The 16,382-nt window shown below is 37.0% G+C and overlaps 2 protein-coding genes across 3 annotated transcripts in view; one reads left to right on the top strand and one right to left on the bottom strand.

The window, feature by feature from the left end:
- Positions 1 to 127: 127 nt before the first annotated feature.
- Positions 128 to 10,052, top strand: LOC139966952 (uncharacterized). 2 transcript variants are annotated; one of them, XM_071970461.1, is made up of 4 exons: positions 128 to 2,702; positions 6,559 to 6,702; positions 7,298 to 8,524; positions 9,359 to 10,052. In XM_071970461.1, the coding sequence occupies exons 1-4, from the start codon at positions 2,525 to 2,527 to the stop codon at positions 9,514 to 9,516; spliced, it is 1,707 nt and encodes a 568-aa protein (XP_071826562.1). In that variant the 5' UTR covers positions 128 to 2,524; the 3' UTR covers positions 9,517 to 10,052. The 2 variants fall into 2 exon arrangements, with proteins under 2 accessions (XP_071826562.1, XP_071826570.1); XM_071970469.1 differs by lacking the exon at positions 6,559 to 6,702.
- A 249-nt stretch (positions 10,053 to 10,301) lies between these two features.
- LOC139966962 (calcium-activated chloride channel regulator 1-like) overlaps positions 10,302 to 16,382 on the bottom strand; it is a 10,374-nt gene continuing 4,293 nt past the window's right edge. Inside the window, exons 6-9 of the mRNA XM_071970484.1 lie at positions 15,388 to 15,679; positions 14,141 to 14,344; positions 13,350 to 13,598; positions 10,302 to 12,759 (exon numbers count right to left, since the gene is read on the bottom strand). Coding sequence (XP_071826585.1) covers positions 12,347 to 12,759; positions 13,350 to 13,598; positions 14,141 to 14,344; positions 15,388 to 15,679 — 1,158 coding nt within the window. The 3' untranslated portion in view covers positions 10,302 to 12,346. The remainder of the gene's footprint in view (positions 12,760 to 13,349; positions 13,599 to 14,140; positions 14,345 to 15,387; positions 15,680 to 16,382) is intronic.

Here is a 16,382-nt window from a genome sequence, read left to right as displayed (position 1 = left end):
ATTAGTTGTCGATGATTAAAGATGCTAAGTATATTATTAAATGTTATGATATCAGCATTCATACTTAGATGGATAACATAATTAGATCCCCTGCAGAAAGAACAACCAAGTACTCGAGAAGATTAGTTAACTCATTTACATTACTTGGTATGGATAATGACCTTTAGAATACCCACCAGTTTCCGGAAAAAACTCAATTTTTTATAACCTCTCATTGTACTTGAACGACGTATACTTTTTCACATGGACAAACTTATAGGGTATGGTAAATGTGATGAAGGTTGAAACCATTCACTTTAATGTTATTAACGACATAGTGGGAGATAACCAGGTTTCAGTAAATAGAGTTATGTCAATGTTGTCTTCTAGAGAAAATTCAATATCATTATCATGTTAGTTACACAGCGACTGTTAATTCCAGATGAGAAAATGAATGAAGCAAATTGTCACCATGAACCTATTTGGACCTCATTCGTTTAAATTGCAGTAAAATTGGTTTGTCGTGCGTATTTTTTATTTTTGCTGTTGCTCAATGTAGCTCTGGCATGACAAAGTAATGGCAGCATTAGACTCACTGTTTTGGGTAATTAGCCATTTTTTGTTACAATTAATACAAAACTTGGTGCCAGGCGATTCACACTTTCATGTTTTCCACTACACTTGCCGCTTGAGGGATTGGGGACGGTGTTGGACATTGACCTTTGATAGACGTGACAGCGTTTCACGAAGAAAAAGATCATAGATTACGCAAAATAAAAGCCCAATGTTGAGGCGATTACCACAGTTGAAGATGACTTTACGAATTTCATTACTGACCGCTACACCTGCTCAAAATATTATGTTAACATTGTTCTTGGTAGGCTTGATGTATAAAACTTTGATGTACTTGTTAGTATTGTCGGCAACAGTGATTTTGACTTGCAACTAATGCAAGCAGAATCTTTGTTTCAACTAACAATGCTGATTGTAGGACCTTTTCTGTAAGTTCAAATACACTACATTTAACATGTACCTGACATTTCATCAGGTACTTCAACAATTTGTCAAGGAAGATAAGGACCCGGCGGTCTTTCAGATTTCTGTAGTTGCTTTGGACAGGCATTGAGTAATCAACTATTGTTTTTTGTGTAAAGGTGTCAATAGGGTCTTTCACAATGGTCACTTTTTTCTCTTGGAGCAAAGCATTTTTAAAGGACACCCACTTGTTCAGGTTTAGACCAGCTGATCCTCCCGGACGATGGAGTGCTAGCTCAGTGGTTAACGCCGGTGCCTTTCAATCATAAGTTCTCCAGTTCGAGTCACTCCAAGATTAATGAATGTCGTCCAGTTATAGAGTTGTTGACAATAAACAATTTAATGATGGGCGTTAAAATATGAATGTAAGAGACTGACTTCGGTCAGCTTGCGGCTTTGATAAGCCAATGAGGCTTCTTCGCGAGTTCCTGCTTGCAGGAGAATCTAACATACATACATTAGCAGACAGTGATCGGCAGGTTTGTAACCATTGTCAGGTGCTGGTCTGGCTTTGCCTTAGGGTTCAGATTTAGCAGTATAGTCGGTCAGCTATTGATATGGACAGGATTCACTAGATTCTTCAGTGTAGAGATCTCGTTGAAACGAGCATCGAGTTTAATATAAATTATCGAATGAATGCGGGTACATATGCGATTTATATTGGTAAATTTATAAGGTAGCATATGCCTATTGAAAACCCTTTATGGCTTACACACTAAACCATCAACGTATTGTGGTCTATAATTATATATAGAAGTTCTCACTAACTAAACGGTACCCATCACTGGATAGATGACAAGTTGGTCATTCATGGCACTATCAATTTTTCTTAGCATGACCTTGTAGAACTTTTGCTATGAGAGCCTGAACTTTTCGTCACTTGTAAGTTCCTCTTTACTCAATTTACTGGGAGGCCTTAAGGGGTCTTAAATTGCCTCAATTGATCCAATTGTTGCAACACATGTATGTGCATTAATATTCTTTAACATGCAAGCCACAACAAATCAGTTTATGATTGAAAACATAACAAAAAAGATGTACTTTTCCTGCTTTTTTAGGCACTTTTCCTAATTGATTCCGGATTGATAGGTGTATACCAGCACAATGTCATGGGCAGCGTTTGTGTACACATCTCGCCGTATACATGTGCTATATGTCGGTATGCGTATCATAAGCCACAAGTATACTTAACAACAACATAACTATACGCCTCGCCTCGCCTCGTATGTATTTTTTACTGGGGATACTAAGGCTGACGTAAAATCATGATGATCACATGGTTACAGTCTCGATGTGCAAGAGCGGGCTGGGCATAACAGCGAAATCATTTATTTTTAGTATTCGTTTGCAGGTATTATCTTTGGTGACTTTTCTACTATTGCTACTACTACTACTATTCACTACTACTACTACTACTACTAAAAAACGGAATCGGAATCAGTATACTTGAATGAGAACGTAAGGAGTGAAGAAGTTGGTTCTCCCATGACATATACCGTTGATTCCTAGCATGGAATTACCAAAATGGACTGCTGCATTTTGTTCCTTATTCGTTATCAATATGTTTGCCTCCGGAACCATGAAAGTTTGCGGAATTTTCTTTCAAAGTATGGAAACGGTGGATGGAGTTAGCGCTTTGTTAGCTGGCCTAATATTTGTAGCACCTAGTGCAGTTTCACATTGTGTAGGTAAGTCACATCCAAGGAGCATCGTTGTCGTCGTCGTCCTAAGGGCATCCAAATATTTTGACTACTTCATTACAGAGCAATGGAACCTACCCATATGCACAATCTCCTAACCCATTGCGAAACAAATTGAAATCAAATGAAACGTTTTGGGACTTATACCTTTCCCGTCGACAGGGCTTAAAAATGAAATTTAGATCTAAATCTAGGCAACCTATGCAAAGCGAGTTAATGAAACTCATCATCTGCTGTTTTTCAATTATGCTTTAATTACAAGTTTTTTTTATGAAATACCGTATTATGGAATGAGATTTCAGAAGGTAATATAGATATATTTTAATATTTTGTATATAGTTGCACAGGTTTAATCGGTCACATGTTTCTTTAAAAGTTAATGATACTCTTCGAACTAATTTCTTACAACGTCCAAAATACATTTCACTAGAAAATTCGTATTAAACTTCAGACAACCGCTAATCGTGAAAAATATGTATATATTTTGTTAAATAAAGATATCATATCGGGTTGTGTGGCTCGCCATGCAGCTTTGCTCTTAGCTGTAGGCTTTGTGCTAATATTTATGTATATCATCAAAGTAGCAAACAGTTTCTCGGGAAAGAGTGAGCCTTCCCTTTATATCGTTGAGCTACAAAAGTCTAACCATTCGCTACGTTACAATTTTCAAGCTCTGTTTAAATTAGCCTTGTTTTCTCTTAAATGGTGTCATTATTAATAAATTCTTACACCACATCTGCCCCCCTGCCCCTGCCCCCCCCCCCCAAAAAGAAAACATTTTAAAGAAACGGTATTTTCTCAATGCGTCCCTTGATTATACCTATAATGTTAGCATCATCGACTTGTTTTGGGAAGATATCTCGCATATACGTACCCTCATCTGTTCAAACGATGAAGCATAAAGCGGAAAGCTTTAACTATAGAAGTGCTGGTTCGAGGTAGGACACTTTCGTATATATATATATATATATATATATATATATATATATATATATATATATATATATATATATATATATATATATATACATACACTGGAAATGCGAGATGATGGTGACATACTGTCAATGAATATGAAGTGTATTCCTATTGACTGCAATCTTCATTTGTTTGAACATGAATATGGCAGGGAGCTAATCATATGTAAAATGAATCCCTTAAGATACAACTGTTTGACCGTAAAGTGATCTGTCAGCCCGAACGATGTGAGGGTTTCTGTTTTCCGGTACACTTGTACAATGAAATATATCAACGACAACATGGAATGAACCAAAATAAAATAGTCTAAATTCGTAATGAATTGTACACGCATATAGGAGAAAGCCTATGTTTGGCATTCGTACATATGCATCCGTCAGTACAATAACATACGGCTTTAGTTGTCGTACGAATCTATATGCCAGGTAAAATGTGGCCCAACATCACGGTAGCGTCTCCTCTGAAGTCGTCGTCGACGGCTCTGGTTTGCTGCCACAGGGTCCAGAACTCGCAATAAGAGGCGTATATCATTTTGTCATACCCTCAGTTCAGTCATTTTAGCCACATATTTCGAGTTCATTCAATGATATCCATGTAACTGCGAAGACGTTCGTTATTTGTCCAACATATTAAAGGCCGATACACAATGTCTGAATGTTTCAATTGGTACAAAATTAGGCTCTGCAGAATTCGTTTCAGATGTCTATGGCTTAAACTTATCCGATGTGTGGCAACCAGATAAAACAGGATTTCTGTCTGACTAAACCCTAAATCAAATAAGAGACGACTAATTTATCGTTATCCATCTCAGGAATGTAGATGTATATCATGCATCACATCACGTAGGCTCGCTTACGTTATACACGTGCTTTTGTACCATGTACGTACGTACGTAATAATATTACGTACGCAAGGACGTAATCATATTACGTACGTACGTAGGTGATAGTTCATTACGTATGTACGTGAATTTATTACATTCGTACTTATTATTTTAATTTATTAATTTATTCTCACTTACCTACGTTACAAAATCATTTTAACCCTGTCCCATCTGGAGCTTCGTAGTACTGCATAACTGATTTGATAAATAGTTTAATTTAATTGCATTACTCGACTACTGAAACAGTTCTGCATTCACAGTGTAACCAATGTACGTGAATAAACCTGGAGTCAGAGGTATAGCACCGGCCAAGAAGGAACAAACCGGTATAGCAGTAATCCTAAGAATCCGAGTCGCACTCGGCCTCAATTCATTAAACAGATAACCAGTCTATATTTGAATGTATATATATTATTCATATGATTATCTATAAATAATATACACCTTCAAATTCATAAAGGTGTCATCTGATATCCTCATTTTGCTATCAGTGTAACAGCGTTATAAACCATATCGCAACCAATACTAGGATATCCCATGTCGACAAAAATTTATTGTGATATAAGATTTTGCGGGTTGCAATCATGGAATATGATTTGTTAGTCGTATATGCAAAACTCCCACTGAAGTAACAGCACAGATATATGAGGAACCCCAAAGCTCCAAAACTTACTAGTATTATAGTGTTAAAGTCAACGACGATAAAGTACGTGATAATATGAAAGCACATTATGATAATGTAAACATTGACGAGGGTTTTGTTTAGGCATATACACGATGATAATGTAAACATAAATACATGATATGGGGAAAAACACAGAGAAAGTGTTCAATTGTTTGGTACGATAAATAAGACAGATTATTCATATACATATCATATTGGACTTCGTTATTATCTTGTAAAGTAGATTATGATAGTCATAATTTGTACACAAATTCTGCTAAAAGAAATTTGTTTGTTAATATCCTCTTTTTTGCGGTTTGGTGAAATCTTTGGAAGTTATGAACGTTCAGTAAAAAATGTTTAGTATCCTAAGTTTTGAGAAAAGTCCATTAAAACGTACTTTCCTGCATACAGGCTCCGATCTGCCATACTATGAACATAATTTATAATTATTGGGCAAGCAATGCATTATAAGAAGATAATTTAATGTCGGTAGTTTATGATGAAGATTGATTTTGATAGGTGAAATGCAGTGAGATGGGGATGGCGGCATAAAATAATGTTTGACGTTTCAGGATGAAAGAACTTATGATTTGGTTTTGTAGCATATTTGGGGGAATATTTACCGGTACCGTATAAAGACTTTTTGATAAGGAACTGTATAGTCGGGTACTCAATACGACAAAACACACGTAAACGTCACAAGATAATTCTCTTACTCTAAAAAAAATGGGTTAATACATTAACCCACAAGTGGTTACGTGCGTGGATGCTTTACCCCCAAAAAAGTAACATTACAAAAGTTTCAACCAATTTAGTGTGGCAAACATTAATATATTGGTCAAACCTTTCTGCATTCTATTTTGTTTTATGGCAACACTTTATCCAAATTTTATTGGATAAAAATACGTACTACGCAGTACTGGGTACAATTTGTACACAACCTATTTTTAGAACTATTCTGCAATAAATCTCTAAGCGTATCAAATTCTACCTTGCAAACTCCCATTACAGTCTGATCGTATCCACTTTGACTGTCCGAACCAATAATGTTCTTTATCAAACCATATAAGTGCTTTCAACATGAGAGATCTTAGATGTGGGGATGTTGGGACGTTTGTTGCGTTTACAGACACGTGACCATTTTTTTTTTTTAACCTCGAAGCATGTCTCGGGCATATTTAACAAGCAAGTTCGTAACTGTTTTTTTTTTTAATTACATATGAAACATTTGTTCATATAGGCCTATAATCCTGTTCCAAATTTATTGGTTTAGAATTATTACTTATCTTGACAAACCATAATATTCTGTCTTTAAGCACCAATTGTCAGTGCGTTTTCTTCCCGCTGCCTTCATCGACATCTTGGGCTAGTCGGTGGCGTACTTGTCGGAACCAGTTTCATTGGCTCTGGTTTATTTGCTACACATGGATTACACTTTCTATTGTTCTCAATTACCGCAGGTGAAGTATTAAATATATATATATATATATATATATATATATATATATATATATATATATATATATATATATATATATATATATATATTTATATATATATATATATATATATATATATATATATATATATATATATATATATGTATATATATATATATATATATATATATATATATATATATTTATATATATATATATATATATATATATATAATTTTGCATGTAGTCATTACCAACATCTTTCGTTACTAATGGATACTTCTATTGATCTAACTGATAGCCTAGATATGTCATAGAATTCACCATTGTCACGCCTGTCGCATTTTTCATATATTACCTGCAATGTACCTATCCGAAGTTTCGAATAACTAAAAACTCTAAATATGTGACATGTTATTTTACATGTTAAGAAAGGGATGGGAACTTAACGCATTTTGTTTTGTTTTGGGCTTTAAGAGACATTTGAATATTTATATTTAAACCTTATACTTCATTATACCTTTAACGAAAGAAATTTCTTCTCATCAGAAGTGATGCAAAACATTTGAAAAAGTCCATTGTTAAACCACTTTTATCTCGATAATATTTTTCACAGGTGTTGGGTTTGGATTCCTGTTTCTACCAGCAGTGTTGTGTTTGAAAGAGACCGCTTCAGGTCAGTTCGCAAGTCTGATGCCATTAGCAACTACTGGAAGCTACGTAGGAATCATTGTTTTACCAGGCATTGTTGAAGTTTTCTTGAAGAACTATGGTCTCCACGCAACGTTTTGCATGTTTGGAGCTTTGGCGTACAACACAATTCCTTGTGGGTTAGTTTTATCTGATGTTAGAAGCGGTAAACAGTCAACAGAGGGCTCCGGTGTTCAGTCCAGAAGTGAAACCATTCCTTTCAAGCTGAGACGTATTGAAAGTAACATTCAATTGAGAGCAGAGGAAGGTTCATCAAGTCTTGAAGCAGTCATGGCAGTTAAATCTGAAATCACTTACCCAAGTAATTCCCAGAGTGAGACGAACAACGTACAAGACAAGTTGAATACTGATTGGGAAAGTAACACTTCGAACTCCGGTGTTCAGTCCAGAAGTGAAACCATTCCTTCCAAACAGAGAGGTATTGAAAGTAACATTCAATCGAGAGCAGAGGAAGGTTCATCAAGTCTTGAAGCAGTCATTGCAGTTAAATCTGAAATCACTTACCCAAGTAATTCCCAGAGTGAGACGAACAACGTACAAGACAAGTTGAATACTGATAGGGAAAGTAATAATTCGAAAATTCAAACAACTACAAACCCTTTTGCTGCTGAGAGAATCATCCAAACTGTGAAGTCAATCAAAAGTTTCATTCAGACATTTCTTGTACAATTCAAACTGTTCGGAGATGTTGTGTTCACTTTATATTTCATAACAGTAAATATGAGAAAATTTCCATCAAATTCTTGGACTTTATTTCTGATACCTTTGAGCCAGGAACTTGGTGTGACCAAGCAAACAGCAGTTATAATTTCAGCTATTGGAGGTGTAGGGGGTATCATGGGTAGGTTTCTTGCAGCTGTTTCTTTCAAAGTTTCAAAAACCATATCACCATTGACTTTATTTGCAACATATTACCTCTGCGATGCATTCATCTTTGCATTATTTCCAACGACGACGAACGTTATCCTTCTAGGCATATGTGCATTTTTCAGCGGACTTCTGTTATCTGCAAAGGCTGGTATGACATCAGGAATATTGCTTCATCTCACAACGGCTGAAACGTTTCGTCAGGCCTTTGGACTCGTCGACTGTGGATGCGGTGTTTATTCCCTATTAACAGGGTTCATATCGGGTAAGTAATCCATAAATGTAGAAGTGAAGGTTTATGCCACGCAGATGGATGTTTGTTAATGTATACATGTTCCTGTTGTGGTACGGAGGGTGTTCTTTACGATGTCGTTATTGTGGTATGCTAGCGGATAGTCCTTCCACACGTTGTAAGTGGTCGAAGGAATGTATTTGTGTTTGGTTATTGCGTTGGGCAGGTAGGTCATTGTGGTTTATGAGGCGTTACCGTTAGTTGCTTTGCCGTTCACCTTCATTACATCCGTACGGGTAGTTGCATCTTCAAAAAGATTCTGGTTGTTGCAAACTAGGCCTTTTCTGTCATCTCCCGCGTTGGTCAATCTTATAATGCATTATGAAAGGGTTATCTGAAACCATAAAATTGTGATAGTTTGCCATTGAGTTTTTGAGTTGCATCCGAAGAACTGTGTCTGTGTGTTAGACTTTATAGCCCAGGCACTTCCATTGACGAGGCATATATCTGTAAGGGGTCATTTCTCCACAAAAACAAATTAAAAGTGGTATAGAATAATAACCTGTACCGATAGCAGTGTTTTTATTATTATTTTTATTATTTTAAAATAAATGTGTACCTAAAGTTATCCTTTCATATAGGGTACTATAAAAAACGATCTATAGTCCTTTTTTTCCATATGGATTCCAAGTTTATTCCATTTCTATACACTGGGATTGTAACTAGTAGCTGAACTTTGAATGATAGAGTGTGACATATTTATCTGCTACTTAGGTCGCAGTCTATTTCCGTATCATTGGCTACTTTACATTCGATCCATTTTTAAAAGTTTTATTTATATGTTTTTATTTATTTATTTATTTATAGGAGCATCCTACGACGTTTATGGATCTTTCAAGAATCTATTTCGCATCTCGGCTCTCGTTTGTGCAATCAGTTGTGTATTCGTGATTTGTATTATATTTTTACAAAAGTTGAAAAAGAAGAAACATGCTGATAGTGAAAATGGCGAAGACTCAGATTAGAAGAAGTTGTATAATGTCGACATTCTACTTGTATCCTTCTTCAAACCCCGCGAGATTAAACGGCCTATGATATTATGAAATTCCACAACCAAGAGTTGGCTGTGAACCAGTTTTCCTAGAGAAGATTCATAGGTTGCTTATATAATATGACACAAGTATCATATTGGTCCATCGGCACGACACAGTGCCCCTTGCTCAGCTCTATACGCATACTGCAGTGGGTCCAAGGTGGGTCCAGGTGCAACTGACGGTGGGTCCAATACTGCCATGGTATAAGTAGATCTACTTTCATTATCAGATGCAGGCCTGGGCTTGTTCCTCCTTTGAAGATCTCGTTGTCAACCATATAAAAACAATTCTCTCTCTTTATTTTCTTCATTGTCATCTATGTATGGGTTAGATGTAACCTACAGGGAAGTGTTTTACGTCACCAATGTTGGTCCCAAATGTGGGCATGATGAAATTGTTAATTCCCCCCCCCCACCCAAAAAAAGGAATGTTTGGACCCACTAATTCTTTTTACTACCAAAATAAAACGTCTGATTGTGGTCGAATGCTATGAGAGTGGTTGTAGGAATCTTTTTTTGAAACTCAATCATGAGCGCCTCTAATTGATTTCTAACAAACGCTCTAAGGATGACTTTTAACCTTAACAGATGATTCGAAAGGGAAGTTTCAACTGAACTCTTTATATTTGGCTGACAAATGAATGTGTACATCTTCCGTTCTTTCTTTTAATATATAACAAAATACCATGATATAATATAATATAATAATTGCAAACTTTCTTCGAATTTATATTGTGAAGTAAACCTCTGGCTGGTCTTCCAGACAAGTGTAATTTTGTCTTCCTAACTTGATGGTTGTCTCAAAGATATAGAAAAACTCAATACCTTTCTTCCCTTTTTTCCTTAATCGAGGAACAACACGTTATGGACAGCATGCAGCTTTGTTTGTTACATTGAATTCAAATGTATGCATGACGTATTTATCATGTGACGTTAAGGCAATGGTGTATCCGCTAGCAAAGGCTAAATAGTGTATCCATGCACTTAGAAGGGCTAAAGTTGAAGTGGGAACATTTGATGCGTTATATGGTATAAAGAAGGAGTTTTAGAATGTCGAATGTCTCCAGGCGCGAATGCAGAGGTGCGGGCAGCACAAGACTTAATATTATTTATTAGTTTACAACCGTCATTGTAGAACCTTATTAAACACCTAATTTATAGTCTAAATGTGCCTCGGAATACCCCGTTCCAGGTCTATTCTTTTTCTGGGGAGGGGGCACACCTCTCTACATGAAAGTCTGCTTCAACGACCACAGGGCTGAACCCCTCCTTTTAAATTGTAACCTAAATAAGTCTCAGAATGCACCATTTTACGTTCTTTTTTTCTTCACAGGGACGACCCCTACACACCCCTACATGGGAGTCTGCCTAAACGACCCCAGGGTCACCCTTTCCATTTTAAAACTCTTGGATCAGCCCCTGGTCTCATCGGCAGATGTAAGGTTATGCGTAACTGTTAACAATCATGTAATATTAGACTGTAGTTTCTTTATAGTAACTGCACTTTTCATGTCGGACACTGAACATTTAAATGATATCAAGGAAGTGTAAACAAACCAGGGATATAATATATTATAAATATTTCATTTTCGGACCAAGCGTGAAAATGGATTTGAAGTACGAGTATTTTACAGAATATTGCAAAGTAATGCACATAAGGAAATATATGCGATCGTAAAACGCAAAGATCGACAATATGCGGTTAGCGCTGAAGTTGTCTTACACGTGCGCGGATCCCGGGGTGCTAGGGAGTAGATCCTCCCTCTCTTTTTTATTAAATTAACCCCCTCACACGAACATTAAAGGTAATACTGCCTCAGAAATCACCATGTCACGTCTTAAAGGGTTTTTCTGTGAGATGACCCCTAGACATCCCGTACATGAGAGTCTGATTTAACGACCCACGGTCATCCCCTATTTTTAAAATCATGGATTCGCGGAATGGGACAGGTATGTTCTATCTCCTTCATGAGAGAAGCATAAGCCCCAAAAAATACACTGGTGGATCCGCCACTATTCCATGCTAAATATTTGTATAATTATTGTGCAATGATACAATTAAACCGATATGACTAATGAAAAGTGAGACAATATGGTATTATATATCCGTCCTTCCGTTTAATTGTTGAATAAGTGATACAAAAAGGGATAAAAACCTGATATATGCTTGTCGAAAAGTTAACTAGGCTGAATGAGTTATACAGTAGAATACAGTTTTTACTTTTTAACAATGCTCCTTAATAATGTAACTCCGTAGACAAAACAGTCACACTTTCTTACATCTGATAGGTTTACAACTAGAAAACTTCAGACATAAACCCTTTCTTTCTCTCTATACCTCTGGGTACTGAAATATTTGATTAGCTGAACCATTTCTACACATAAAAGAATAACGACGGTGAGTCTGAACAGATCTGTATGAGTCATATTCTTCTATCTTTACTTTAAACAAAGTGCGACTAAATCATATAAAACCGTAGACAAAATCATTGTTTTATTACATTTGAATTCATCATCAATCGAACCTTTCGGTGCTTTACATTCAATAATTAGTTATTCCCTGACGTTTTTAGAGGTAATTTTATTGGATGTTAAACATTTACAAATAAAAAGTAGGTGGTATTACAGCGAACTTTGGAATTGAGGTTACTCGATCCCCATCCGCCTCTTTCGTTACACCTTTTTCTCTTTTTAACCTGTCTCTTGATTTAAAGGTGTCCTCTCACGGATTTACGTAGGTTTTCCACAATTCTATAAGAATTTCACACCACAACCGATTGATCACCTTTGGCGAGACGCCTCACTAAAACGACTCCCCCTACCAAACATACCATCAAAATGACAATCACCCCAAGCACACCCATTGCAATGTACAAAGCTAAATTTCTTGATTCTGGTGGAGTAGGTATATACTTTCGTAATGTTGCTTGAACAACATTGGACATCCCACCGGAATTACCTTCCTCGTCCACAGCGTGCATCGCAAATACATATGATACAACATTTTCATTTCGTGGAACTGCTACCTGTATTACGAAGATTTCTCGATCACCAAAATTGCCTGGCGTATTTAAGTCACCGATCAGTATATCGGTCTCGTTGACTTCAGTGGCTGAACCGTAATTAGTCCGAAGCTCAGTCAGCGATGTAGAAACTCGGATGCTATAGAATGAAGCTGAAATTATGGAAACGTATATAAGTAATGATATAGTAGGCTAATGTTATAACCTATGTACCATTAGAATAACATTTTATCAGAGAGTATGGGTTGGATTTGGGCGAGGGGACGAGGGATATGTCGAAACTTTATGATATTGTAGTCAATATTCAATTATAAATAATCAAAATCTATATATATAGAAAGTCGATATTTTGTATTTGAAAAGTCAAGTGAAAATTTTAGTATAAAAAGTAAACATATCTAGAAGAAAACAAAAGGAGTATTTTCGAAATCAGAAAGAACATTTTCTGATATCCAATTGGACTCTCGGTTTCAAACCCCACCCCTATTTCTTCAAAAGTTCTTTGGTCACCCTTTCGACCCCCACGGCCTATCTATATTAAATTACACATATAATCCCTGAGAGATACATGAATCTATAAACTTTTAATTGTTTCTGTTTCATAAATTGTTTACAAGTATGGTGTTACTTTAATGGACTATATATGTGACACTATGTGTTTTCTCATGGACGACCCACTTCAACATTGCTGTTAACATCCCTGAGGACCACCCTGCTACATACAATGTATTAAAATGCCTACCGTTTCCTCGATCAAGATCGTCTCCTGGTGACGTAAATTCCAGAGTGACAGTTCCGTTATTGTATGAGGATGACGTCACCAGTAGATCTACTATCTTACTGGGAGCAATGATGTCATCACCGGGCTCCCAACCGGCTGGTGTTTCAGGTACCCTGCTAGACCCGCCTGAGATCCCTCGGGTAAATGGAGGGGCTACTTCACCTTTTGTCTCTGGCACCGGCATACCAGGTAGATACACATTTGAGTCACCTGTTGATATTACAATAGGCAGAATAGGTGTCGTCTATGATTCCCAACCTGTTTAGTGTGTTACGCTGTATTGTCAGTTAAAACTTAGAACCAGGTATATCTTTGTGCACGTTTAGAAGCAGAAATCAGATAGAGAATGTAATATATTACAATACTGCGTAATTTGACGTTGTTGCCAAAATTCTCCAACATTAACGCAATAAACTGGCATTATTTTTTGTTTGTGTTATTAAACATACAAATTATAACTGCTTCGAGGTTTAGCAAAGTGCCTTGTCAATCTTTGGAATGTTCCGTTCTAAAAGTTCTTTGGGTTCTACAAAATTCTCCAACGCAATTAACGCAATGAACTAGCATTATGAATATGAATCTAAGAGACTGACTTCAGTCAGCTTGCGGCTTTCATAAGCCAATGATGCATGGCTTCTTCGTGAGTTCCTGCTTGCAGGAGGATCTAAAATACATACATACATTATATTTGTGTGTGTTATCGGTCTCTTTAAATTACAATTGCTTTTTTTTGGTTTTGCAAAGAGCCTTACCAATCTTTGGAATGTTCCCCTCTAAAAGTTCTTCGGGTTCTACATAGCTCAGAGCACGAGAAAACGACAATAAATCTCCATTATTGAGAATGATGGCGGTCCCATCGTCGTTATTAATATTAATTTTAATACCGTAATAACCGACGCCGGTAAATTCCGTAAAATATCGAGAATATATCCCGTCATCCTTAACTACATCGGCTCCTGCAAATGCAATGATAAGTTATGTATATTACTTGAACATATCTATAGACTGGCTATTCAATAAACATTTTCAATTCTCACGAGTATATCTTTCGTGAAACGATGTAAGTTGTGTCTTTCAAGAGATTATCCGAGTTAAACATTTGATGACGTGTTCCTCTTCTGCCGATTTCTGTGACTTATTTAACGGTAATTACTAATGTAAAGTCCCAGTATTCATTTAATATCGATGGTTTAAACAATATTCTTCTTTTTGTAAAGTAAATAATCAATTAATCAATACGATCTACTTTCAAATCATAGAGATGAAAACATTAATGGGAATCATGTTTTCATCTCGACCAAAGCAATAACAAAGAACGGGACCACTTTCTTTTGGTTTCAATTTCTGATTCGCTTGATGTCTGCGAGGGGCCAAAAGTTGTTTTTTTTTTTTGGGGGGGGGGAGTACATCGTCATAAATGTGTGACTATGTACAATACAATAATACTAGACTCGGGATCAGATAGTTAGTGTTTATAATAGAATGCATATTGGGGCCTTAATTGAACAGTGATCCGGCGTCGTTACGTATACGTAAAGGTCATTTCGTTAAGGTGGTATATCACAACATCTTCCCTTTTATAAAGTAATGCCTTCGTTCTCACACAAAAAGTGAAAAGTGCTTTTTGGCTCGTCTTTTACCATACTAAACTCAACTAAAGCTCAATTAGAGAGAAATGGTGAGTTGTGGTCATCCGATCAAAAAAACAAACAAGATATACTCCTTTCGAACCATTTGTGTGTGTGCTGCTGCCACCCCCTACCCCCTACTCCCTCCTCTCCACCATATGTCTTATGACGGCTCCACCCTCCCATTAAGTAAAGTTATGATGCTTTCCTACTCTCAACTTAAAACAACGTTTAGAAAAGAAAACATAGAATGATATACGGTGATTTTACAGTAATCAAATCACTTTTTTATTTAGAGAGTTGATGTGTTGATTTATGTTACACTTGTTTGTTTCCAGCATGTACTTTGTTTTCATTTATGGTTCGCTTACCAGCACCGTTATCCAATAATTGTAGCATAATGGATTCATAGCGATTTCCGTTGGCATCAGGTCTTTCAATCGTAGCAGTTACGTTAGCTCTGATGACGGGGTTGAATCCTTGGCGAACTTCGGAAAAAGCGATCAATGGTTGTCCGTTAGCGAAATCTGTGATTGAGCCACTTAGCTCGGACGTTGCTATGATAGGGTCGACACCCTCTTGGGAGGCGTAGGTTGATATGGAAACGAAAACCTCGTGTTCGGAAGTATGACGGTTGAATACTTCATAGGACCAAAATCCAGTCTGCAGAAGGATATAAACAACGGCACCGTCAAGATGGAATGGTCACATCAAACCAGCGAGCTTTCTACGGGGTCTTAGTCATCTCGTAGCCGGAGAGGCCGGCCATTCTACCCTTTCAGTTTGCATGTGTGCATGTGTAATACATGTGTTATTATTCCCTTTCAAATGAACCTACTTATGTCTTATGAAGGCCACTGTCCATCTATTCAGCCACCCAACTCCCGTCCAAAAGGTGTTTCACGTGCAGTAACATAATGAAAAGTGTGTGGCATACACCAAAGCAACTTTCACTCTCTACAGCCACGCTTCCCAACCTACAGCGTTGTTCACATTTGAGAACGCAAGGAGGATCTTACACCGCAAAGCCGATCCGGATCCTAGGGTGGACGCTCGCATATTCAAGATCAGACCCCGCAATCGTGATCTCCCTTTAGGAGAGGATCCAGATCTCTCCCCCTCTCAGGGCGATCAAGACTGAAGTGTGGGACGCCCAGGGGATCAAGTTACCTGAGATCTCATGTTACTTGGCCTTGTCACTTCAGAAGTTACACATATACGAGCACACAGAACTGCAAGCCCTCATGTCAGTGAATTGCTAGCAATCATTATGACCTTTTGGTGATTGTGTAAATGTTCTGTGTTTGTCGTTGAGCCCCCTTTCGTTCTCAAATGTGGATGCATCCGGGTTCAGCCTTTATTTCCT

The sequence above is a fragment of the Apostichopus japonicus genome, chromosome 1 (assembly GCF_037975245.1).
Source record: "Apostichopus japonicus isolate 1M-3 chromosome 1, ASM3797524v1, whole genome shotgun sequence".
Taxonomy (NCBI): Eukaryota; Metazoa; Echinodermata; class Holothuroidea; order Aspidochirotida; family Stichopodidae; genus Apostichopus; species Apostichopus japonicus.
Note: the sequence above shows the minus strand (reverse complement) of the source record. Positions and strands in the feature narration are given on the sequence as shown.